Source organism: Leptodactylus fuscus, chromosome 6, assembly GCF_031893055.1.
Source record: "Leptodactylus fuscus isolate aLepFus1 chromosome 6, aLepFus1.hap2, whole genome shotgun sequence".
Classification (NCBI taxonomy): domain Eukaryota; kingdom Metazoa; phylum Chordata; class Amphibia; order Anura; family Leptodactylidae; genus Leptodactylus; species Leptodactylus fuscus.
This window is the reverse complement of record NC_134270.1, coordinates 143135208-143162710: the sequence shown is the minus strand read 5'-3', so window position 1 is coordinate 143162710 and position 27503 is coordinate 143135208. Positions and strand designations below refer to the sequence as shown.

Here is a 27503-nt window from a genome sequence, read left to right as displayed (position 1 = left end):
GGATTCTGCGTCGAAATCCGCTGCCAAAAACTCCATGTGACTATACCCTATAGGAAAGGAGAAAGAGAGGGCACACAAAGTGTTTAGAGAGAGAGTGCTGGTAAACACAGACCCAATGAGACTGGACTATCAATTGTTACTAACCCTAACCATTTACAAGATTCGTCTGGAAAAATTCAGCTCTGGTGGCTAAAAAGTAAGACCTACCCCATAAATAAGCCCCAGCCCTTTTTTTAGGACAAAAAAAAATAATATAAGACAATGTCTCATCTTTCGAGAAACATGGTACTTCAGTATATTGAGTCTCTGCTCTTTGGAAGAAAAACAACGCCAATGTCAGGGTCAGTAGAAGGTACTCTATAGCCTCCAGCGCAAGACTGAGGAAACAGCCTATCCATATGGATTATGTTTTATTCTCTTTAGGTTCACCAAGTGGTTTTGGGCTCATTCTATCAGAGGTGTTGCTACCACCTGGGCAGAGAGGGCTGATGCTTCCCTAGCACAAATTTGATAGTACCCTTATAGTGCACTTTTTTCTTTATGTGTGGGTCTTTGTGTCACTCCTCTGGGTCTATTTTAGCTTATGAACACTTTTACCTGTAAGGTGTAGCATGTAGGTGTGAGCATGATTTTTTTTTTTTAAACATGGTTGATTTGCACTGTATGGCATCCATCACAGGCATCTATTAAAGGAGTTGTACCTCAAAACAAAACCTACCACAAAGAAAATCTACTGTTCACAAGATGGGTGATAAGTGTCTGATCACTGGGATCAGCTCACTGGACCCTCAGACAGGACCACCTCACTGCACTGTTGATTCATTCATTCATGGGATCAGTTTGGGTCCCTATGGTCAGACCATCAGCAACTCGACACTTCTCCTATCTTGTGAATTGGGAATAAGTGCCCTTAGTGAGTGATTCATTTAATACTCAGTTTCTCATAGTCACTGATACCCATTTGAAGAAATAAATACACAGACAAATAAGACATGAGGATATATACAGTATATATATATTGCAATGTATCATTATCATATTAATTACAATCTCCAGTACATCATCAATATCCAATGACAGTGGTCTCTTATTAACCATGCAGGTTATTGATGGTCAGGACAGAATAATATTACATATCACTAATTTCTGCCTACTTCATAGAGTCTCCATCACCACCCAAACTGGCTTTTAAATCTATTGATTTCAATATATAGCACACGTAAGACCGGCAGACATTGAAGTCTATGGGATTCTGTTTTAACAGCGGTCACTTTGTCACGTGTTTACATATCTGAATGAGCGGAGCGTAACTCCGTGTGAAACCACCCTTAAAATCAAGTAAACTATAGAGAAGACATATGCAGGTCATTATGATTGAAGAACTAAGACAGATAATAAAACTCAGTAGATGTGGATATTGGACATTAGCACTGTGCAAAATTGTGAAAGATGGTGGCAATATAACGGGGAATTATCATAAACCCATTACTGCTCCTGTAGACGTAGCCTCCTACCTAACATGATTACAATGTCATCAACAGGAGAAAAGATTATGGCAAAGAAAAAATTATACAATGAATCGCGCTGGCCTTAGTAGAAGATGAATCACAGATTGGACTGAAGAGGTTTCAGGTATTTGTGGAAGGATTCATGAACCTTTGAGGAGGAAAAAAAAGAGACATTAGTTCTATTATGTTCAAGCATGGGAACCTGGAATGCTGCTAATGTGGTACAGCATCGGTGAGGGGTCTAGAGGCTCAGAGAGCCCACTTGCCCCCAGAATGATAATTGTGGTCCCGTGACATCACCCCTACTCTACTACAGAATACCAGTGACTGTCTCTGTGCTGTCTCTAACATCAGGTCTCTTTATCTGAAACTGAATCCATCACAAAGGAACTTCTCGTTTTTCCTCCATCTACTAACTGACTTAACCCTGTTTTTCCATTTCTGATTGTGATCTTACTATTACACTGAGGCACTATGATACCTGTCTAGGGGTTGTATTTGACTCTGAAGTAACCTTCACTCAACATATTCAGAGACTTGCACGCTCTTGTCACCAGTACCTCAAAAACATTTCTAGAATTTGCTCTTTTCTCATTGTGGAAAGCTCAAGATCCCCTCATTGCCGCTCTGATTCTCTGTCGTCTTCACTGTTACAATTCTCTTGCAATTGGGTTTTCCTTAACTAATCTCTCCCGTCTACAATCTGACCTGAATGCAGACGCCAGACTCCTCTTTCTGTCAAAACGATGCACAGATGCATCTACCTTGTGTCAGTTTCTGCACTGGTTGCCAAGTCCACCGCAGAATACAATAAAACCTTATTACATTTACCCGCAAATTCATTCAAACTGCTGTAACTCCCTAAATCTCCTCCCTCATCATTGCCTTCCACCCTCACCATTATCTTCATTCTGTCAATGATTTTAGATTTGTATCCTCCCATCTCCAAGACTTTTCTCAAGCTGCACTGGTGCCCTGGAATGGTTTACCCTGGACAATCAGATTAATACCCAACTACAGCAGCTTCAAACATACTGTAAAGTCACATATCTTTAGGCAGGTTTATCACATGACCTGGTCCCTTTGTTCTTCATCTCCACACACTACTCTAACATTTCTTATCCTAAGTTATTGTTCAACCTCTGTTTTTTAGAACATGACCCCTCCATCTAGAAGTTACGTTGCACTCCACACACTTAGTATCTCATACAGCTTCAGTTATATGACCTTATTTATTAATAGAAGGCTGGACCATTGCACCAAACAAGCCCTCTTACCTCTTGTGTCTAATATTGTCTGATTATTTCCCTTCTGACTGGTAAAGTGCTGCAGAATATGCTGACACTATATACATAAAGTCATTATTAATTATTATTATTATTATTATTATTATGAGACGCACCCACACAGCTGTAGAAGTAAACCACTCAGCGAAGCTCATTATACAGTATATAGCTAGTATTAAAGGGGTTGGCCACAATAACAACTTTTAACCTAACCACAGGATAGGTTTGTGATTCAATGTCATTCATTTCAATAGAGCAAACGACTGAACAAAGTTATAAAGCGAATGTCTGTCACTCCATTTAAAAGGGTGTTCCAGGATTTGTTCTATTGGATAGATTATCAATTAACTTCAGAAAGGGCCCAAAACATGGGATGTCCGATCAGCTCTATGAAGAAACTTCCTGAAATTCCATTCGACTGAATGTGATACCAAGTACAGTTGCATTACTACGTAGGATGCTGTGTTTGGTAAGCAGTGAAGAGGCCACATGGCTCACTCGAATGTTGCAGCATCTTCAAACAACTGATCGGAGAGGGGTCTTGGTGTCTGACAATCTTCAATCCTTTCTGAAGGATGGCGCGTCCTTCTTAGTGGTGGTTACCAGCAACCCCAGATTTAACACTTCATTCGATATTGTGAAAGAAGCAGAGAACTGGTAGTGCTTTACGTCTTATAGCATCCTCAAACCCAAACTAGACCTCTGAGGCACTAACCCAAAACCACCCCAATTGTTTCCATGAATCCCTTTAGCCCCCTTAGTATAGGAATTCTGCACCAGATTTGGAGACTTGTGATGAATCCCTTACCGGTGTCTTATTCAGGGGCGATTTCTTTGCCCATTCAAACATATTTTCATACACGTTCCCATCATATCTCCCGAGTACAGAGCCCAGCTGACTGTCACTGTGTTCAAATGCATCCACCAGAGCGACTGCATTAGGTCGGATCACTTCCAACAAATCTTTAATCCGCTGCTGTATCAGGTTGATCTGAGAACTTGCTAGAACGCTAGCCTGCAAGAAGGGAAAATAGTATTAAACCCTTACTATATGTCATTTCATTTTATATCTTCTCCACCCATCTCCACCAACCCACGGAGGACTGTCTTATACATGTACCTGAAGAAAGTCTCCACTGTTTCTGCTGATACCATGAAGGGCATACAGAAGACAGAGCACGCTCAGGATACGGTGAGCAGCCATATCCAGGACCTCAGACAACTTTTCCACAAATGCCTTGACTACCATATAGTGACAGTGTGCCTGGAAATAGGAGGAAGAAAAAAGTATAACTATGGCACAAAAGTGAACTACTGATTTACAATGTTGAGTATATTTAAGCATTGAGACTCTGGTCTTACATCAGCAGCCCGCACCAAAACCACAGAGTTTTCATTCAAAGCATCTTCTTTACACTTCCCTCGATTCAGATCAGCCTGGACATTTTTGGATGCAGCCACAACTAGCCTAGAATACAAGAAAGGAAATGGCCAACAGCTTGTAACAGATAATGATCCGATAAGTAAATCAATCATAGACTTATAAGACCCAGCAGCATGGCTTCTCAACCCTTGCGACAGCCAAAACCAAAAATACTATGATGACTAAATATGTATAAGTAAGTTAGTGGCTGAAACACTACATGGTGGCCATTAAAATGTCTGTCTATGTGTACAGGCAAGGGGGAAGACGAACAACAGGGTGAAGAAGAAAGCCAAGCGACAGGACAAACCCGAGCAAAAGGGCAAAGAAGGAAGTCAAGTGTCAGGGCGAAGTGGGAAACCAAGTGGCAATGTGAGGGGAAAAACCCCTTTCCATCTGTTCTCCACGCCATATGATTGATGGGGGTCTAGTAAAGTCCTTCCTTCTATTAACTGAGAATGTCATACTCCGATTTTTAAGAAACTATCTTGCAATACACCAATTCCTAAGACTGAAGCGCGAGACTCTTAGCAGCATCGCAGTTGCCTCTGTTGATGTTCAGCTAACATTCCACCGGAACTTCTCCAGGTCTCACAAGTTTTAGTTTTTTGGTTATAAATGCACTGACCTTCATAAATAAATGCATCCCTCATGTTACTTACCAAGCTGCCCGCTGTTTGAACGCCTCCACTAGACTTCCCAGATCATTAATGTCTGTCACCAAGGGCCGCCCAGGCAGGGTCTGAGTCTGATTCTGCAGGGACACATCATTGAGGTAGGAGACTGTTCCACCAAGGTGTTCTCCAGACAAGGTCTTAGTATAACTTTTGAACAGGAATCTGCATAGGAACATATGGTGGTGTAAGTGTCACCCATGAATGGGTGCAGCAACATTATGAACCCAATGGTGAGCTCCAAATCTTGTACCTGGCTGACTGCAGCATCATCACCATGTTGTCCCCCTCATAGGTACATGCTGCTGTAAATGTCACATAAATGTCCGGGATTCCACTGCAGTGAGAGTATCCATGCCCTCCACATGACATCCTGCACTCTTCAATGCCACTATTTGCAACCCATGTAGTAAAGGCTTTCAACCCAGCAGACAGGGCGTGGAGCTGTGAGAAGATATAATAGTTACATGGTATTAGAGTACTGTTCGACATTACACTTGCTATGACAGCACTTCACCAGCCATTATTCACCTCTGGAAGCTCGTTCAGGTTTCCTTGCTGGATGTCCCTTGTTATTCTATAGTATGCCTTTCGCATGTCTAATCCCATAAACCGGAATGCATAGGTGGTGGCTAATAGGGGGAACAACGTGTATTGCTGGGTCTGAAAGTCTAGGATTTGTGGCTCAGGCTCCCTGCAATAGAGAGTAGGTAGTATACAAGGTCAGCCATGGTTAAGTATATTTATACATCAGGATTAGAGATGAGCGAACACTAAAATGTTCGAGGTTCGAAATTCGATTCGAACAGCCGCTCACTGTTCGAGTGTTCGAATGGGTTTCGAACCCCATTATAGTCTATGGGGAACATAAACTCGTTAAGGGGGAAACCCAAATTCGTGTCTGGAGGGTCACCAAGTCCACTATGACACCCCAGGAAATGATACCAACACCCTGGAATGACACTGGGACAGCAGGGGAAGCATGTCTGGGGGCATAAAAGTCACTTTATTTCATGGAAATCCCTGTCAGTTTGCGATTTTCGCAAGCTAACTTTTCCCCATAGAAATGCATTGGCCAGTGCTGATTGGCCAGAGTACGGAACTCGACCAATCAGCGCTGGCTCTGCTGGAGGAGGCGGAGTCTAAGATAGCTCCACACCAGTCTCCATTCAGGTCCGACCTTAGACTCCGCCTCCTCCGGCAGAGCCAGCGCTGATTGGCCGAAGGCTGGCCAATGCATTCCTATGCGAATGCAGACTTAGCAGTGCTGAGTCAGTTTTGCTCAACTACACATCTGATGCACACTCGGCACTGCTACATCAGATGTAGCAATCTGATGTAGCAGAGCCGAGGGTGCTCTAGAACCCCTGTGCAAACTCAGTTCACGCTAATAGAATGCATTGGCCAGCGCTGATTGGCCAATGCATTCTATTAGCCCGATGAAGTAGAGCTGAATGTGTGTGCTAAGCACACACATTCAGCACTGCTTCATCAAGCCAATACAATGCATTAGCCAGTGCTGATTGGCCAGAGTACGGAATTCGGCCAATCAGCGCTGGCTCTGCTGGAGGAGGCGGAGTCTAAGGTCGCTCCACACCAGTCTCCATTCAGGTCCGACCTTAGACTCCGCCTCCTCCGGCAGAGCCAGCGCTGATTGGCCGAAGGCTGGCCAATGCATTCCTATGCGAATGCAGACTTAGCAGTGCTGAGTCAGTTTTGCTCAACTACACATCTGATGCACACTCGGCACTGCTACATCAGATGTAGCAATCTGATGTAGCAGAGCCGAGGGTGCACTAGAACCCCTGTGCAAACTCAGTTCACGCTAATAGAATGCATTGGCCAGCGCTGATTGGCCAATGCATTCTATTAGCCCGATGAAGTAGAGCTGAATGTGTGTGCTAAGCACACACATTCAGCACTGCTTCATCAAGCCAATACAATGCATTAGCCAGTGCTGATTGGCCAGAGTACGGAATTCGGCCAATCAGCGCTGGCCAATGCATTCTATTAGCCCGATGAAGTAGAGCTGAATGTGTGTGCTAAGCACACACATTCAGCTCTACTTCATCGGGCTAATAGAATGCATTGGCCAGCGCTGATTGGCCAGAGTACGGAACTCGACCAATCAGCGCTGGCTCTGCTGGAGGAGGCGGAGTCTAAGGTCGGACCTGAATGGAGACTGGTGTGGAGCGATCTTAGACTCCGCCTCCTCCAGCAGAGCCAGCGCTGATTGGCCGAATTCCGTACTCTGGCCAATCAGCACTGGCTAATGCATTGTATTGGCGTGATGAAGCAGTGCTGAATGTGTGTGCTTAGCACACACATTCAGCTCTACTTCATCGGGCTAATAGAATGCATTGGCCAGCGCTGATTGGCCGAATTCCGTACTCTGGCCAATCAGTGCTGGCCAATGCATTCTATTAGCTTGATGAAGCAGAGTGTGCACAAGGGTTCAAGCGCACCCTCGGCTCTGATGTAGGAGAGCCGAGGGTGCACTTGAACCCTTGTGCACCCTCAGCTCTGCTACATCAGAGCCGAGGGTGCGCTTGAACCCTTGTGCACACTCTGCTTCATCAAGCTAATAGAATGCATTGGCCAGCGCTGATTGGCCAATGTATTCTATTAGCCTGATGAAGTAGAGCTGAATGTGTGTGCTAAGCACACACATTCAGCTCTACTTCATCGGGCTAATAGAATGCATTGGCCAGCGCTGATTGGCCAGAGTACGGAACTCGACCAATCAGCGCTGGCTCTGCTGGAGGAGGCGGAGTCTAAGATCGCTGCACACCAGTCTCCATTCAGGTCCGACCTTAGACTCCGCCTCCTCCAGCAGAGCCAGCGCTGATTGGCCGAATTCCGTACTCTGGCCAATCAGCACTGGCTAATGCATTGTATTGGCTTGATGAAGCAGTGCTGAATGTGTGTGCTTAGCACACACATTCAGCTCTACTTCATCGGGCTAATAGAATGCATTGGCCAATCAGCGCTGGCCAATGCATTCTATTAGCGTGAACTGAGTTTGCACAGGGGTTCTAGTGCACCCTCGGCTCTGCTACATCAGATTGCTACATCTGATGTAGCAGTGCCGAGTGTGCATCAGATGTGTAGTTGAGCAAAACTGACTCAGCACTGCTAAGTATGCATTCGCATAGGAATGCATTGGCCAGCCTTCGGCCAATCAGCGCTGGCTCTGCCGGAGGAGGCGGAGTCTAAGGTCGGACCTGAATGGAGACTGGTGTGGAGCGACCTTAGACTCCGCCTCCTCCAGCAGAGCCAGCGCTGATTGGCCGAATTCCGTACTCTGGCCAATCAGCACTGGCTAATGCATTGTATTGGCTTGATGAAGCAGTGCTGAATGTGTGTGCTTAGCACACACATTCAGCTCTACTTCATCGGGCTAATAGAATGCATTGGCCAATCAGCGCTGGCCAATGCATTCTATTAGCGTGAACTGAGTTTGCACAGGGGTTCTAGTGCACCCTCGGCTCTGCTACATCAGATTGCTACATCTGATGTAGCAGTGCCGAGTGTGCATCAGATGTGTAGTTGAGCAAAACTGACTCAGCACTGCTAAGTCTCTGCATTCGCATAGGAATGCATTGGCCAGCCTTCGGCCAATCAGCGCTGGCTCTGCCGGAGGAGGCGGAGTCTAAGGTCGGACCTGAATGGAGACTGGTGTGGAGCGATCTTAGACTCCGCCTCCTCCAGCAGAGCCAGCGCTGATTGGTCGAGTTCCGTACTCTGGCCAATCAGCGCTGGCCAATGCATTCTATTAGCCCGATGAAGTAGAGCTGAATGTGTGTGCTTAGCACACACATTCAGCTCTACTTCATCAGGCTAATAGAATACATTGGCCAATCAGCGCTGGCCAATGCATTCTATTAGCTTGATGAAGCAGAGTGTGCACAAGGGTTCAAGCGCACCCTCGGCTCTGATGTAGCAGAGCTGAGGGTGCACAAGGGTTCAAGTGCACCCTCGGCTCTCCTACATCAGAGCCGAGGGTGCGCTTGAACCCTTGTGCAGCCTCGGCTCTGCTACATCAGAGCCGAGGGTGCGCTTGAACCCTTGTGCACACTCTGCTTCATCAAGCTAATAGAATGCATTGGCCAGCACTGATTGGCCAGAGTACGGAATTCGGCCAATCAGCGCTGGCCAATGCATCCCTATGGGAAAAAGTTTATCTCACAAAAATCACAATTACACACCCGATAGAGCCCCAAAAAGTTATTTTTAATAACATTCCCCCCTAAATAAAGGTTATCCCTAGCTATCCCTGCCTGTACAGCTATCCCTGTCTCATAGTCACAAAGTTCACATTCTCATATGACCCGGATTTGAAATCCACTATTCGTCTAAAATGGAGGTCACCTGATTTCGGCAGCCAATGACTTTTTCCAATTTTTTTCAATGCCCCCAGTGTCGTAGTTCCTGTCCCACCTCCCCTGCGCTGTTATTGGTGCAAAAAAGGCGCCAGGGAAGGTGGGAGGGGAATCGAATTTTGGCGCACTTTACCACGTGGTGTTCGATTCGATTCGAACATGGCGAACACCCTGATATCCGATCGAACATGTGTTCGATAGAACACTGTTCGCTCATCTCTAATCAGGATGCATAAGACTGGGGGTATACAAAATTTGTGCTAGAACATAGGGTGAGCTCAGCCCCAGGAGCTTGCACAATGTAAATAGGTATGACAATATTGCTATAGTAATGGTGGCTCAGTAGTTAGTAGTGTTGTTTTGTAGTGCTGGAGTCCGAGATTGATATGTGACCAAGTATAACATCTGCAAGAAGTTATATGATCTCCCCATGTTTGCATAGGTTTCCTCCAAGTATTCTGGTTTCTTTCCACATGCAGTTTGGTCCCAGAAGCTTGTATATAAATATATATGAGGCAGTGACTGACAATGTCTGTAAAGCGCTGAGGAATATGTTGTTGCTATATGAGTCATAGAAATACTTAAGAATATAAAATTTGTCATGTCCAGCTTGTAGACATCTTACACTCACCCGGGTCTGATCTCAGACTGACGTCGCACGGCACTGTAACGGATAGCAATAGTGCAAGCCATAGAGAGAAAGCGTGCAGAATCCCCCACAATCATGGCCCGGAGATATAACATACTGCCATAGTTCAGCTTATTACTTATTGGCTTAACATATGTTCCATCCGGTTCCACCTGAAAAAGATTTCTAAAATTTCTTAGGCACTTTGGTTACTACTGACTTGGGACATCTAAGGGTATGTTCACACGAAGGAAAAGGTCGCGGAAATGAGCGAGCGGCTTCCATTGAAGTTAATGGGAGCCATTTTTGCAGGCAGATTTTGAGGCAGATTCCGCCTCAAAATCCACCTGCAAAAAACTCCATGTGCACTAGCCCTTAGGGGTTAAACAGACAGGAATGGAGATAGCTGTGATCCTGGTGATTATAGTTGGGTGTCAGCTGTATGCAACAGTTGACACCCGACTCAGCTAGAAAGGCAGAGCTCCGTATTGGAGAAGGGGAATAAGCGGTTCCTCACCTGTGCATATTTCATTAGCATGTTCTCCCGGGGAATGCGGACTTTGTCAAATTTCAAGAATCCATTATCTGTTTCATTGAATCCAAACTTTGGTCCGATATCTCCGACTGTCAAACCTGCAGCAGTGACAGAAATTCCATGAGGAGCACAGACACATTAAGAACATTGTGTTTCCTTAGAAGACTGAAAAAGAATTTTAAATAAAACTCACCTGGCAAAGGCTCATGGGTACCCATTTGACGAATAGGAACAACAAAGCCATGTGGACCCTTGCATTCCCCTTGGGTGTAGAGTTGTGCCACAACCACAGCATAGTTTGCAGTCTTACCCACTATGGATGAAACATAGTTGTTATATATTTCCTACTCTACTCTTAAAGGGATTCTCCAGGAACATAGAATAGACCATCAATGTTTCCTTTAGTGGAACCTCTGTCAATAGGCACAAAAAAGGGTCAAGTGACTATCTTGAAAATGTTGTAGCCCCTTCATTGTTCTGCTTTCCAGGAGGTTCTGGAGGTCGGACCCCCAATGATTAAATGGTGATGGGCCATCCAATGTTTAATGGGAGTAGTGTCATACTCATAACTTATCACCTTTCCACAGGATAATGCTACAGCAAAGTGGATAAAACTTAACTTTTACTAAACATAAAAAACATAAAAGGTACCTATGAACAGTGTGTGTGTGTGTGTGTGTGGGGGGGAGTATTTAGTCAGCCACCAATTGTGCAAGTTCTCCCACTTAAAAAGATGAGGTCGGCCTGTAATTGACATCATAGGTAGACCTCAACTATGAGCGACCAATGAGAAAACCAATCCAGAAAAATCACATTGTCTGATTTGGAAAAAAAAATATTTGCAAATTATGGTGGAAAATAAGCATTTGGTCACCTACAAAAAAAGCAAGATTTCTGGCTCTCACAGACCTGTAACTTCTTTAAGAGTCTCCTCTTTCCTCCACTCATTACCTGTAGTAATGGCACCTGTTTAAACTTGTTATCAGTATAAAAGACACCTGTGCACACCCTCAAACAGTCACACTCCAAAACCCACTAGGGTGAAGACCAAAGAGCTGTCGAAGGACACCAGAAACAAAATTGAAGCCCTGCACCAGACTGGGAAGACTGAATTTGCAATACCCAAGCAGCTTGGTGTGAAGAAATCAACTGTGTGAGCAATTAGAAAACGGAAGACATACAAGACCACTGATAATCTCCCTCGATCTGGGGCTCCACGCAAGATCTCACCCCGTGGGGTCAAAATGATCACAAGAGCGGTGAGCAAAAATCCCAGAACCACACGGGGGGACCTAGTGAATAACCTGCAGAGAGCTGGGACCAATTTAACAAAGCCTACCATCAGTAACACACTACGCCGCTAGGGACTCAGATCCTGCAGTGCCAGACGTGTCCCACTGCTTAAGCCAGTACATGTCTGGGCCCGTCTGAAGTTTGCTAGAGAGCATTTGGATGATCCAGAAGAGTATTGGGAGAATGTCCTATGGTCTGATGAAACCAAACTGGAACTGTTTGGTAGAAACACAACTCACATGTTTAGAGGAGAAAGAATGCTGAGTTGCATACAGAGAACACTAGACCTACTGTGACGCATGGGGGTGGCATTATCATGCTTTGGGTCTGTTTCTCTACTAAGGGTCCAGGACATCTGATCCGTGTACATAAAAGTATGAATGGGGCCATGTATCGTGAGATTTTGAGTGCAAACCCCCTTCCATCAGCAAAGGCAATGAGGATGAAATGTGGCTGGGTCTTTCAGCATGACAATGATCCCAAGCACACCGCCAGGGCAACAAAGGAGAGGCTTCGTAAGAAGCATTTGAAGGCCCTGGAGTGGATAGCCAGTTTCCAGATCTCAACCCTATAGAAATCCTTTGGAGGGAGTTGAAAATCCGTATTGCCCAACCCCAAAACATCACTGCTGTAGAGGAGATCTGCATAGAGGAATTGGCCAACATACCAGCAACAGTGTGTGCCAACCTTACAGAAAACGTTTGACCTCTGTCATTGTCAACAAAGGATATATAACAAAGTATTGAAATAAACTTTTGTTATTGACCAAATACTTATTTTCCACCATAATTTTCAAATAAATTCTTTCCAAATCAGACAATGTGATTTTATGGATTTGTTTTCTCATTTTGTCTCTCATAGTTGAGGTCTGGGAAGAATATACAAATATGACTTCCATGATGTAATTAGGATGCCAGTGCCTCAAGTATGCACACCAATAGAGGGCGCTGACTGAGAATGTGCAAGTGTATCTTCCATTTATGTAATTAGGAAGACGGAGTCTCAGTCAAACAAACCTATAGAGGGCACTCCCTTTAACATCATGCCGACCTTCTCAGAGGCCTTTGTTTGCAATGATGTTGAGATTATACCAGGTACAGTCTCTCAGCCAAGGACAGCTGTTTCAATGTATTTGCATCTGATCAGCTTGGCGCAGAGAAGACTGATCTGGCAGAGGTGAAAGGCTTAGACAGGGTTGAGGGGATATCGTCACTCCATAGGGAGAGAACCACCATTTAGGTGTGTGGAGTCTTATTAAGCCATGAGCGCTCCACTGCAAAGGAACATGGGAAGAATATGCAAATCTGACTTCCATGATGTAATTAGGATGCCAGTGCCTCAAGTATGCACACCAATAGAGGGCACTGACTGAGAATGTGCAAGTCTATCTTCCATGATGTAATTAGGAAGATGCGGAGTCTCAGTCAAACAAACCATAGCTGAGGTCTCTCATAGTTGAGGTCTACCTATGATATCAATTACAGGCCAACCTCATCTTTTTAGGTCGGAGATCTTGTATAATTGGTACCTGACTAATACTTTTTTCCCCATTGTAAACCACATAAAATTCTACTTGGGTAAGGTCAGATAGTAGTGTCTATAGGGGTCAGCTTGTAAGGGCAGGAGCTTTGTGGGACAAAAGGACTTGTCAGTTTTGGATTTGAGGGCTAGTACATGGCCAATGTTCCCTATGATGTGATGGATGACCAGTGGTCCCGCTGCCGTATGCCACGAAGATGACCCTGCTTATCCTGTGATGGTGAGATCAAATCATTTTTTACTATTCACAGTATGGGTTATGTACTATCAAGCATTTATTTGAATATAGATGATATATAGATGATTTGCTTTCTATATTGCTCACTGTATGTTGTATTTGACTAGCGTAAGTGCCTACTGCATGTGCTGGACCTCTATGTCCATTAAGGCACTTGGTTTTCTGGTGACTTTTGGATAGAACTTTATGAGGTTTATATGGGTAAAATTTATTATTATATTTAGCAAAAGTTAGCAAAGTTGTGTCCACTTTGCTGTAGCATTGTTTTGTATCTATAGTTGGGTTTGCTATTTAATTGGTACCTAGATCTCAGATTTATAGCCTCTGCTAATTTGTATCCATAGGATAACTCATAAGTGTCTGATCGCTGAAGGTGCCACCACCAATGACGAGAATGGATGTCTGATATCCCCCTTCTGAATTGAGACAGATGCATATGCACGCTACCACTCCATTCAAAGGCTATGGGACTGGCCAACATAGCCAACTGTTGTACTCTACTATCTTCGTTGGTTCTATAGAGAATGAATACAGCAGTATTTGCATATGCATAACCATTGCTTTATAGAAACAGAGGATCATAGTGCCTCTTATTTTTGTGGTGGTCTCAGTGGTGGGATTTACCATTATCAGACACACATTCTGTTAATGGGTAAAAGGTTTTCTTTGTGGGTCAACCTGAAGAACCCCTATAAATGCCCTCAAAAATTCAATTCCAATGGGCAACCTCACAATCTTCACCCCAACAGAAGCTTACACCCTCCAGGCCACCACTTGGTTGATGTCACAGTGGGGCTGTTCAAAATGAATTCCTGTGTAGATGGGTCATAGGTGGCCGTTGTCTCCAGCCCTCTCAGGTGGGTTCCTGTAATAAAGAAAATGGAATGACAAGAGGGTTTTAAACAAAATTCATACACAACGACCATTAGTACCTCCCAAGTATTAGAAAAGGGTATGGCAATGTTAACCCTCCCAAACAAACCTGCAGAATATAACAAATTAATTTTATGGGAAACCTAAAAACTGTTATGATAAACACATGGTTAGTTCAAATGTCTCAAATTTTCATTACCATGTCCTAGTTCAGTCTGAGCGTATGTTCCAATGATCTGCAGCTTCCAGGCTGGCACAAAGAAGCGTTTGAACTGCTCGGGGGTAGACTGGTTCATCAGCGTAGGCACAAACATGACTATGTGCACTTCAAGGGGATCAGGAAAGCCCTTGTGTACAAAGCTGTGGAGGAAGGAGAATGGAGGAGATGGAAGTGTTGGGAAAAAAATGGTCAATCAACAGAAAGAATGTGAAAATAGGGTACGAGGAGGGAATTTGGAAATTGATGGTGAAGTGATTTTATAAGGAAGAATAGAGAGGAGAGGGGGAGATAGGATAATATGCTATGTGAAGATGACATGGGCCACTTACCAAGAATATAGGCTGTATTAGTGAAGATTTACCAGGCCAGATAAATCAATACGTAACATAAGATGTGATCCCATATTCATCTACAACATAAACCAGCTTTGTGGCCATTGAAGTATTCAGTTCCACAGATCTGTATTCACAGCCAAAGATTTCACAGATGTTGGCCTCGATCACCATTACATAGTATTTATATTCTCCAGGCTCCAAGCTGTTGGATCAGCAACATTGTCCTCATATGGGGTGAGCAAATCTGCACCATATTTACCAAGAGCATAACTAGGAAAGTCCAGGTCTCATAGGAAGCTTTTGACTGGCCACCACACAGTACAATGCCACTTTTACTGACTTCTTCACACGGTACAGGAACCAATTTACTGATTCGCCCGGTATTTTGCCCCTTTATTGTTCTCAATACAGTATAATGTTGCCATTACAGGCCCCCGTACAAATAAAGGCCCGTCTTCCAGGTCCCCATACAGAAAGGGCCTCCGTTACCAGTTTCCATACAATATATTGTCTCCCAGAAAAGCAATATAGGCCACTAGATTACTCCAGCAGGAAATAGACAATTTTCACTGACCCACCCCGCTCATGTCCATAGCTGAATCCTCTTAGGTATCCAGGGGGCTCTGCATATGCTGCATAGTGGCAGGATGCTATGTACCAATATTGTACAGTGGCCCCTGGAGGTCTAAGCAGAGGTGGCTGTGGACAGGAGGAGGATGGTTGAAAAATGGGTGAAATGAAAACCAGCCTACTTAAAAAAAAAAAAAAAAAAAAAATGCGACCCCATTACAGATGCTATGGCAATAGTTCCACCCCTGTTATCTAGATCCAGGCCACAAGTTAAAGTGAATCGCCACCATAATTTTGTTTTTTTAATCTAAATTGTCCCAAATTCTGGGCCAAATATATATATATATATATATATATATATATATATATATATATATATATATACAGTATATATATATATAATTTAATGCAATTGGAAGACTGTTCCTTCTTTTACAAACTTCCAAATCCCCTACATAGGGCATTGTCTCAGAGGCCCTTATTTTTCACCCTTCAATCTCCATACAGGGATCTAAGCCTTAGACTAGGTCTACATGGCATCAAGTGTCATATTACGATCACTATGTGCCCTGCTGTAACTACAAAACATTTCTTGCAAAAAAATTTATTTTTGGTTGCAAATCATCACATACTGCAATGCAAGTCATGTCCATCTGTGGCTTATCTGTGTCTTGACTGGTATGACTTTTTTTTTTTTACCGAATTGCAGCTCTAAAGCTAAGGACCCACATTGAGGAAAAGCAGTTTTTTTTGTTGCAGATTTTGCTGCGATTTTTTGAGTTAAAGCCAAGATTAAATTGATCAGAAAGGAAAAGTATAATATTACCTAGGTATTTCTCATTCGTTCTGTAGCCACTCCTGGCTTTGGCTTTAAAAAAAAAAAAAAAAAAAAAATGGAGCAAAATCTGCAACAAAAAAAGCAGCTTTTCCACAACATGGGGCCTTAGCCTAAAAAAGTAATTCAACAGCAATTCACAGACATGGGTGGCACCCTGGCAGGAGGCGTAGCTTAGCACAAGCCAGGAGCTTTGCATTACACAGGACTTCGAATATCTTGGAACTTTGTCACAATATTGGAGCCAGTCAAGCTTGGTGCTGGCCATCTACATTCCTCTAAGCTCCATAGAAATAGCAGGAATCGAATTCATAATATTTTTTCTGTTTTTCTTCTTTTTATTTTTACAACTGTTTTGCTTGTCTTGTCAACATTTATTTGTTGTTCTGATATATAGCATTGACAGCCATACCCATGTAGAGTGATAAAAACTAGGAAAAGTAACATATAGCAAATATGAAAATGATAGCATTCAGTAAGGGTTAGCCAGTTCATACAGACAGGACTTCTCTGACTATATGTTGCTGTTTTATTTTACAGAATCTATAGATACATGGGAAGTCTGCAAAATGTCCCTCATTGCATCATCACCTCAATGCCAATTCTGCTATTAGGGGATCTGTGCTATTAAAACTGGCATGATCAGGATCCACCGCAGTCTGATGTCTATGGAGTTTGCCATACATTTCTCCTATTACCTCCCCATTGAAGGAAACAATGATCCAAGACCAAGAGGCCATCTTAATATACAGAACCTACTATAAGGAACTCATGACATTGTGCTGGACACATACAACTCCATTATCCATAAGAGTGCTTCTTGGCTTCTACTAGGCAGTACTTGTTATGACCGACATTCATGACCCATCCATTAGACAGCTGATACAGTAATTATTACATTGGCAGGGGTCCCATTGAATTTGAGCATACAGTTATTCACAGGCGTCGAGTACAATGTACAAAGAGGAGTAAGATTGTGAATTTATGTAATAGGAGTAAAGTACAATCTAGGTCTATGCGACCCCGGCAGAAATACTGTTTATAGGACTTTATCTGTAGGAGATTAGATTTACAGTTACAGTACTCAGCATAAATGAGTACACCCCCTATGAGAAGTATGGATTTTATTCAATATCTCACTGAATACAAGAACAAGTTCCAAGTACTTAACTTGTTTCTTCAGATCTCCCCCCACCATAGGTGTTCATAAATTGGGTTCAGATCAGGAGACATACTTGGCCTCTAAATCACTTTCACCCTGCTCTTAGATGTGTGACCTTAGATGTGTTTCTTGCATCATTGTCATGTTGGAAAAATACACGCCAACCAAGGGCACGGAGTGATGTAAAAATTTATTTTTAGCAATAGAAATAAAATATATATATACTATATATATATATATATATATATATATATATATATATATATATATATATATCATAAATAATCACAATTTTACATGGGACAAGACAGACAATATACAGTGGCTTGCAAAAGTTTGGACACCCCTGCTCAAAATGACTGTTATTGTGAACAGCAAGTTGAAGATGAAATGATTTTTAAAAGGCATAACATTAACCCCTTCTGGCATTTTTCGATTTTTGTTTTTGACTGCCCTCCTTCCAAAGCTCATAACTTTTTTATTTTTCCACTCTCAGAGACATATGAGGTCTCACTATTTTCAAGATGCCGCCATTAATTATTCTGTACAATGTACTGGGAAGCTGGAAAAAAAATCAGAATGGGGTGGATTTGAAGAAAACGTGCATTTGTGCAGCTTTCGTAGGGCTTCGTATTTACAGCGTTCACTGTGCAGCCAAAATGACATGTCATCTGTATTCTATGTTTTCGTACGATTCCGGGGATACTAAATTTATATGATTTTATTAACATTTTAACTAGAGATGAGCGAACAGTGTTCTATCGAACACATGTTCGATCGGATATCAGGGTGTTCGCCATGTTCGAATCGAATCGAACACCACGTGGTAAAGTGCGCCAAAATTCGATTCCCCTCCCACCTTCCCTGGCGCCTTTTTTGCACCAATAACAGCGCAGGGGAGGTGGGACAGGAACTACGACACTGGGGGCATTGAAAAAAATTGGAAAAAGTCATTGGCTGCCGAAATCAGGTGACCTCCATTTTAGACGAATAGTGGATTTCAAATCCGGGTCATATGAGAATGTGAACTTTGTGACTATGAGACAGGGATAGCTGTACAGGCAGGGATAGCTAGGGATAACCTTTATTTAGGGGGGAATGTTATTAAAAATAACTTTTTGGGGCTCTATCGGGTGTGTAATTGTGATTTTTGTGAGATAAACTTTTTCCCATAGGGATGCATTGGCCAGCGCTGATTGGCCGAATTCCGTACTCTGGCCAATCAGTGCTGGCCAATGCATTCTATTAGCTTGATGAAGCAGAGTGTGCACAAGGGTTCAAGCGCACCCTCGGCTCTGATGTAGCAGAGCCGAGGCTGCACAAGGGTTCAAGCGCACCCTCGGCTCTGATGTAGGAGAGCCGAGGGTGCACTTGAACCCTTGTGCACCCTCAGCTCTGCTACATCAGAGCCGAGGGTGCGCTTGAACCCTTGTGCACACTCTGCTTCATCAAGCTAATAGAATGCATTGGCCAGCGCTGATTGGCCAATGTATTCTATTAGCCTGATGAAGTAGAGCTGAATGTGTGTGCTAAGCACACACATTCAGCTCTACTTCATCGGGCTAATAGAATGCATTGGCCAGCGCTGATTGGCCAGAGTACGGAACTCGACCAATCAGCGCTGGCTCTGCTGGAGGAGGCGGAGTCTAAGATCGCTCCACACCAGTCTCCATTCAGGTCCGACCTTAGACTCCGCCTCCTCCGGCAGAGCCAGCGCTGATTGGCCGAAGGCTGGCCAATGCATTCCTATGCGAATGCAGAGACTTAGCAGTGCTGAGTCAGTTTTGCTCAACTACACATCTGATGCACACTCGGCACTGCTACATCAGATGTAGCAATCTGATGTAGCAGAGCCGAGGGTGCACTAGAACCCCTGTGCAAACTCAGTTCACGCTAATAGAATGCATTGGCCAGCGCTGATTGGCCAATGCATTCTATTAGCCCGATGAAGTAGAGCTGAATGTGTGTGCTAAGCACACACATTCAGCACTGCTTCATCACGCCAATACAATGCATTAGCCAGTGCTGATTGGCCAGAGTACGGAATTCGGCCAATCAGCGCTGGCTCTGCTGGAGGAGGCGGAGTCTAAGGTCGGACCTGAATGGAGACTGGTGTGGAGCGATCTTAGACTCCGCCTCCTCCAGCAGAGCCAGCGCTGATTGGTCGAGTTCCGTACTCTGGCCAATCAGCGCTGGCCAATGCATTCTATTAGCCCGATGAAGTAGAGCTGAATGTGTGTGCTTAGCACACACATTCAGCTCTACTTCATCAGGCTAATAGAATACATTGGCCAATCAGCGCTGGCCAATGCATTCTATTAGCTTGATGAAGCAGAGTGTGCACAAGGGTTCAAGCGCACCCTCGGCTCTGATGTAGCAGAGCCGAGGCTGCACAAGGGTTCAAGTGCACCCTCGGCTCTCCTACATCAGAGCCGAGGGTGCGCTTGAACCCTTGTGCAGCCTCGGCTCTGCTACATCAGAGCCGAGGGTGCGCTTGAACCCTTGTGCACACTCTGCTTCATCAAGCTAATAGAATGCATTGGCCAGCACTGATTGGCCAGAGTACGGAATTCGGCCAATCAGCGCTGGCCAATGCATTCTATTAGCCCGATGAAGTAGAGCTGAATGTGTGTGCTAAGCACACACATTCAGCACTGCTTCATCACGCCAATACAATGCATTAGCCAGTGCTGATTGGCCAGAGTACGGAATTCGGCCAATCAGCGCTGGCTCTGCTGGAGGAGGCGGAGTCTAAGATCGCTCCACACCAGTCTCCATTCAGGTCCGACCTTAGACTCTGCCTCCTCCAGCAGAGCCAGCGCTGATTGGCCGAATTCCGTACTCTGGCCAATCAGCACTGGCTAATGCATTGTATTGGCTTGATGAAGCAGTGCTGAATGTGTGTGCTTAGCACACACATTCAGCTCTACTTCATCGGGCTAATAGAATGCATTGGCCAGCGCTGATTGGCCGAATTCCGTACTCTGGCCAATCAGCACTGGCTAATGCATTGTATTGGCTTGATGAAGCAGTGCTGAATGTGTGTGCTTAGCACACACATTCAGCTCTACTTCATCGGGCTAATAGAATGCATTGGCCAATCAGCGCTGGCCAATGCATTCTATTAGCGTGAACTGAGTTTGCACAGGGGTTCTAGTGCACCCTCGGCTCTGCTACATCAGATTGCTACATCTGATGTAGCAGTGCCGAGTGTGCATCAGATGTGTAGTTGAGCAAAACTGACTCAGCACTGCTAAGTCTGCATTCGCATAGGAATGCATTGGCCAGCCTTCGGCCAATCAGCGCTGGCTCTGCCGGAGGAGGCGGAGTCTAAGGTCGGACCTGAATGGAGACTGGTGTGGAGCGATCTTAGACTCCGCCTCCTCCAGCAGAGCCAGCGCTGATTGGCCGAATTCCGTACTCTGGCCAATCAGCACTGGCTAATGCATTGTATTGGCTTGATGAAGCAGTGCTGAATGTGTGTGCTTAGCACACACATTCAGCTCTACTTCATCGGGCTAATAGAATGCATTGGCCAGCGCTGATTGGCCGAATTCCGTACTCTGGCCAATCAGCACTGGCTAATGCATTGTATTGGCTTGATGAAGCAGTGCTGAATGTGTGTGCTTAGCACACACATTCAGCTCTACTTCATCGGGCTAATAGAATGCATTGGCCAATCAGCGCTGGCCAATGCATTCTATTAGCGTGAACTGAGTTTGCACAGGGGTTCTAGTGCACCCTCGGCTCTGCTACATCAGATTGCTACATCTGATGTAGCAGTGCCGAGTGTGCATCAGATGTGTAGTTGAGCAAAACTGACTCAGCACTGCTAAGTCTGCATTCGCATAGGAATGCATTGGCCAGCCTTCGGCCAATCAGCGCTGGCTCTGCCGGAGGAGGCGGAGTCTAAGGTCGGACCTGAATGGAGACTGGTGTGGAGCGACCTTAGACTCCGCCTCCTCCAGCAGAGCCAGCGCTGATTGGCCGAATTCCGTACTCTGGCCAATCAGCACTGGCTAATGCATTGTATTGGCTTGATGAAGCAGTGCTGAATGTGTGTGCTTAGCACACACATTCAGCTCTACTTCATCGGGCTAATAGAATGCATTGGCCAGCGCTGATTGGCCGAATTCCGTACTCTGGCCAATCAGCACTGGCTAATGCATTGTATTGGCTTGATGAAGCAGTGCTGAATGTGTGTGCTTAGCACACACATTCAGCTCTACTTCATCGGGCTAATAGAATGCATTGGCCAATCAGCGCTGGCCAATGCATTCTATTAGCGTGAACTGAGTTTGCACAGGGGTTCTAGTGCACCCTCGGCTCTGCTACATCAGATTGCTACATCTGATGTAGCAGTGCCGAGTGTGCATCAGATGTGTAGTTGAGCAAAACTGACTCAGCACTGCTAAGTCTGCATTCGCATAGGAATGCATTGGCCAGCCTTCGGCCAATCAGCGCTGGCTCTGCCGGAGGAGGCGGAGTCTAAGGTCGGACCTGAATGGAGACTGGTGTGGAGCTATCTTAGACTCCGCCTCCTCCAGCAGAGCCAGCGCTGATTGGTCGAGTTCCGTACTCTGGCCAATCAGCACTGGCCAATGCATTTCTATGGGGAAAAGTTAGCTTGCGAAAATCGCAAACTGACAGGGATTTCCATGAAATAAAGTGACTTTTATGCCCCCAGACATGCTTCCCCTGCTGTCCCAGTGTCATTCCAGGGTGTTGGTATCATTTCCTGGGGTGTCATAGTGGACTTGGTGACCCTCCAGACACGAATTTGGGTTTCCCCCTTAACGAGTTTATGTTCCCCATAGACTATAATGGGGTTCGAAACCCATTCGAACACTCGAACAGTGAGCGGCTGTTCGAATCGAATTTCGAACCTCGAACATTTTAGTGTTCGCTCATCTCTAATTTTAACCCTTTAACAAAAATCCAAAACTGCCAATTTTTTTTTTCTAAAAGTCGCCATATTCTGACACCCGTAACTTTTTTATATTTCTGTGTACAGTGATACATAGGGTGTCTTTTTTTGCACGACCAGGTGTACTTTTTAGTTATACCATTTTTGGGAATTGCTATTGCTTTGATCCCTTTTTATCCAAATTTTTATCAAAGGCAAAAGAGGGAAAAAACGGCGGTTTGGCACTTTTGATTTTTTTTTCCCGCCACAGCGTTTACCATATGGGAAAAATACTTTGGGCATTTTTGGACAAAGGTATTTAAAAAAAAAAAAAAAAAAAATGTTATGCATTTATTAGACTTCCTAGTGGTCTTGAACCCCAGGGAGTCTGATCACTAATGCAATGCATTACAATGCGTTGCATAAAATTGGCATATGTATTGCAGGCTATATAGAGTAGCTTGCAATAGAATAAAACACAGACAGGTCTGGGAGCCTTCACAAGGCTCCCAGCTGTCATGCCAACGTGACACGGGCCCTGGAGCTTGCTCCGAGTTCTGGCAATCACAGTGAAGAGCTATTGCACTGATATTTCTTAACAAGGGCACATAACGGGAAAGCCGATAGTGCTGTAATTCAAGAAATCAACAGTAGACATATCCATAAAAGAGCAAACGTCCGGACAGGGCTGACACCACTCCCGATGCACATTTTAGCTGCACAATCGCCAGGGGCGATGTCATTAAGGTAAGCTATAGCATACATAGGGGTGAGTAAATTATACACAGGTTCATACAAGCCTCCAAACTATTTTTTCTCCCTAACACACAGGAATAGCTTTAAGAAAGGACCGCCCCCATTGCTGTGAGAGAACTCATTTACATAAAGAAGAAAACCGGGATTTCTACCGAACGGCAGCGCGGAGAAGACATCTAAAGGTAGGAGAAAAATATCCTTTCTTAAGGCTATTCCTACGTGTTAGGGAGAAAAAATAGCATTTTAATGATTGAATCCCTTTAAAGGGGCTCTATTAGCAAAATCATGCTGATAGAGCCCCACATATGCGTGAATAGCCTTTAAAAAGGCTATTCAGGCACTGTAAAAGTTAAATCAAACTACCCCCCCCCCCCCCCCCCCGTTTTAAAATAATAACTTAAAAAAGAATGTTCTCTACTTACGGAACGTGCACCCTGGGCGGGCATTCAGGGTGCGCCATCTTCTTCTTCCACGCCTCTTCTTCCTCTGACGTCTTCGGGTCCCGTCCCCCTCCGGCACTTGCTCGCGGACACTGATAAAAAAAAAATAGCCCGGGCGCATGCACAGTAGCACGCGGCTTCTACTACGGCTACTGCGCATGCGCCCGGGCTATTTTTTTTTTATCAGTGTCCGCGAGCAAGCGCCGGAGGAGGACGGGACCCGAAGACGTCAGAGGAAGAAGAAGCGGGGAAGAAGAAGACGGCGCACCCTGAATGCCCGCCCAGCGTGCACGTTCCGTAAGTAGAGCACATTCTTTTTTAAGTTATTATTTTAAAACGGGGGGGGGGGGGGGGTAGTTTAATTTAACATTTACGGTGCCTGAATAGCCTTTTTAAAGACTATGCACGCATATGTGGGGCTCTATCTGCAGGATTTTGCTGATAGAGCCCCTTTAAACATTTATCTCGTCCCAGTAATCTTCATCTTTTTCAGCATGGGCCCTGGCAAACTATAGGTGGATTTTTTTTGTGCACAGGTTTTCTCCTGAAGGAGTACAAAGAAAAATGCGTAGTGTCTCCAGTGAAACATGGTCCTTAGTTGGAGCTACAGGAGTGAGGCTGGTGTCAGGGAGTTGTATTTCATTGACAATATCATGAATCACAGACATCCTGCTCTACATTGAAAGAGAAGATACGACCATCACTCCATGCCCTTGGTTGGCGTGCACTTTTCCAAAATGACAATGATCCAAAACACATATCTAAGGCCACTGCTAAATTTTTGAAGAATAGAGTATCCTGCCTCTATTGTACTTCTGACGCTAGGTTCACACCTGCGTTCAGCTGTCCATTCTGTGGTTTCCGTCTTCTGCATGCCAGAAGACGGAAACCATAGACCGGGTCCGGCCGTGAGCGGCGGTGAGCGTTTTATTCTCTCCGCCGCGAAACCGTTTTTTTAAATCCGGACACAGAGTACTGTATGTCCGACTCTGTGTCCGGATTATAAAACCCGGTTTCGCGGCGGAGAGCATAAAACACTCACCACCGCTCACGGCCGGACATCTCTCTCACCCATTCAAATGAATGAGTGAGAAAGACTCCTGCAGGTTTCCGTCTCCTGCCTCTGTTTTATGTAGGAAACGGAAACCTCAAGTATGGAGTGCCGGGCGCAGATGTGAACGAGCCCTTAGCTGTATTCAGCCTCTATTTTATGAAATTAAAGCTGTGAGTTTTCCATCACTGTGTCCATCATCTATCTTGAAGAAAAATGTGCTTTGGAGATGTGGTAATGGAACCATTCTCCATGACTGGATAGAGAACATTACTAAATATAATATTACTATTGAAAAACTACCACTAAATGCATGTTCACATCTGCTTTAAGGTGTCCATTTGGGGGGTCCTCATGGGGACCCTCAAACGGAAACCTAATCTGCATTAAAAAAAAAGCCCTGATTGTAGAACAAGTGCTGGTGTAAACCCAGCGTTACCCTGATACTGTCCTAACTCTACAAGTGTACATTGTTTCTAGTAAATCCACTTTTTGTCATATCAACCCCCCGCCCCCAGTTTTCTTACTTTTTGAACCAGAAGATTTCTTCATGGTCCACTAATCCAAGTCTTCGCATGTGCCGAACCATCTTAGCACTTTTCTTGACAGCCACCTCATAGCGCTCACTGCGGGATAGGAAGTTGAGGTCTTCATGCTGGAAGTCGGGGTCATTAGCCACAATGCTTTCTACAACAGTAACATATGAACAAGGTCAATATACCAAATATATAAGTTAGAGTAATGCAGAAATTATCTATTCTCTCCTACATGGCGGACGTACCCGATGCTAACAGCAGCGATCAGTGCTGACACCTATTACAGCTGTTAATATTTTAGATTTTTAGATGCCGCAGTTAAATGCGATCACAGCATCAAAACTGCGCAGGAAAAAGCAGAAATGGAACAAAATTCATAACATTTAACTTTTAATTACAATGCTATGCTAAAAAGGCACCTATATAAAAGTATGATACATACACCAATAAAAACAGTATATAAATAGATCACATGCAGTGATGGGAGGACAAAGAAAAGGAAACATAAGCTAATAGGATCCTTGGACCATCATAAGAGAATCCAAAATTGGCAATGTCCAACCACAACCCGCTTCCAGACCTCATAGGTCAATACAATTATCACAGATGTTAAAGGGATTCTACCATTAAAACCTTTTTTTTTTTTTTTTTTTTTTGTGGATAAGACGTCGGAATAGCCTTTAGAAAGGCTATTTGTCTCTTACCTTTAGACGTGGTCTCTGCTGCGCCATTCCTTAGAAATACCTGTTTTTTACCGGTATGCAAATGAGTTCTCTCACAGCGATGGGGGCGGGCCCCAGTGCTCAAACAGCGATGAGGGCGTCCCCACTGCTGCAGGGAATTGTGGTGCACAGGCCACGGGAAAATGGCCGCTAACAATACTGTGCAAGCGGCCATTTTCCCGTGGCCTGTACTCCTGCACAGTCTGCTCTGCTCGAGGCCTGCGCCGGAAGAAGACATTGAAGATGACACTGCGGACGAAGAAGGAGGCGGTGCTGGAGACAATTCTCTGGCAGCGGTGGGGACGCCCTTGTCGCTGTTTGAGCGCTGGGGCCCGACCCCAGCGCTGTGAGAGAACTCATTTGCATACCAGTAAATCACGTTTTTTCCCGCAGCGCATTGAACAGACTGTTACCATTATGTCTACGGGAAAGCCGCCGGCGTTTCCATAGATATAATTGACATGCTGCGATTTCCAAAAACGCGCCAGTTTTGAAACGCTGAGGTTTTAATTACAAAGTGTGCATGGGATTTGCAGGAATCCCATCCACTTTGCAAGCACTGTTAAACGCCGCGGTGTTTCCGGGCTATGGGGCCCCGGCTGAAGGATGGTGAAAGATTTCTATGACAAGCAGGAGCCTATTGAAGGCTCCCAGGCTTGTCATTAGATCAGTTATATTACATGTCGCCATAGGCACCATGTAATAGAAGTCAAGGGATTTTACTATTCACTGCAATACATTAGTGAACGGATTACTGAACGCAGATGTGCACCAGGCCTAACGTCATTTTTACCACACAGTGAACACCATAAATTTTAAACCCATATGAATTTGGCGCAAATGCTTTGTCTTTTTCCAAAACATTCAATTGCATATTGAATTTTGCCATTACATAGTAAAAAAATTTCCTGAAAACAATAAGGCATCATGTCACTCTGTGGGCCGAAAGAAAATATAATGTATGGCTCTTGGATGGTGGGGAGGAAAAAACAGATACGCAAAAACAAAAACTGGTTCAGTTTTTAAGGGGTTAAAAATACAATACGCTCAAAGCTGCAGTTACAATGGATATCTGCCTACTAGAGATGAGCGAGTACTATTCGAAATGGCTGTTTCGAATAGCACGCACCCATAGGAATGAATGGAAGCGTCCATTCATTCCTATGGCTGTGAGCTATTTGAAACTGGAGTTTTGAATAGTACTCGCTCATCTCTACGGCCTACCCCAAACCCCAGCACAAGTGTCAACTTCTTCCCCCCTCTTCGTAATGTGTACTCACCAAGTTCTCTCCTCCTGTGGGTCCTCTCAGGGCTCCCATCCAGAATATATGTGATGATCTCTGTGTTGAAGGAGGCAGTGGCCCTCTCCCTGCTCAGGTCTGGATTCATTGTAATCTCTGCATCTACCTACTGCCGGCCTTTACCCCAAATTATACGTGATGGGTTTGCTCCATCCCCTCCATCACATGACTAGAGTAGGTGGAGAGAAGCAGCAAAACTACAAAACTGAACTTCTCCAGAGATGACAATGGGGGGTGGAAAGTTTCCTATTAAAAAAAAAAAAGAGGGAAGGTGAGGTAAGGTGAGACAG

At 44.6% G+C, this 27503-nt stretch overlaps 1 protein-coding gene and 1 long non-coding RNA gene across 3 annotated transcripts in view; one reads left to right on the top strand and one right to left on the bottom strand.

Annotated features, from left to right (window-relative positions):
* LOC142208787 (uncharacterized) overlaps window positions 1–27503 on the top strand; it is a 532067-nt gene that overhangs the window by 246107 nt on the left and 258457 nt on the right. The gene's annotated exons all lie outside the window — the stretch shown is intronic.
* Window positions 1584–27301, bottom strand: LOC142208771 (peroxisomal acyl-coenzyme A oxidase 1-like). 2 transcript variants are annotated; one of them, XM_075277470.1, is made up of 16 exons: window positions 27193–27301; window positions 25182–25341; window positions 23655–23656; window positions 22543–22553; window positions 14579–14726; window positions 14264–14371; window positions 10630–10749; window positions 10419–10534; window positions 9905–10074; window positions 5423–5585; window positions 5145–5335; window positions 4880–5056; window positions 4157–4262; window positions 3915–4058; window positions 3603–3809; window positions 1584–1656 (listed from the first exon to the last, which is right to left on the bottom strand). In XM_075277470.1, exons 1-16 carry the CDS (start codon window positions 27299–27301, stop codon window positions 1606–1608), a joined length of 1983 nt encoding a protein of 660 aa, XP_075133571.1. In that variant the 3' UTR covers window positions 1584–1605. The 2 variants fall into 2 exon arrangements, with proteins under 2 accessions (XP_075133571.1, XP_075133570.1); XM_075277469.1 differs by lacking the exons at window positions 22543–22553; window positions 23655–23656 and having other exon boundaries at window positions 14579–14739.

Coding starts and splice junctions, on each gene's coding strand:
- LOC142208771 (XM_075277470.1), bottom strand. CDS start 27,301: ATGAATCCAGACCTGAGCAGGGAGAGGGCCACTGCCTCCTTCAACACA. Junction 5,057..5,144: donor ATGATGCTGCAGTCAGCCAG/GTACAAGATTTG, acceptor GTTCCTATGCAG/ATTCCTGTTCAAAAGTTATA. Junction 1,657..3,602: donor CGCCCCTGAATAAGACACCG/GTAAGGGATTCA, acceptor TCCTCCTCAAAG/GTTCATGAATCCTTCCACAA.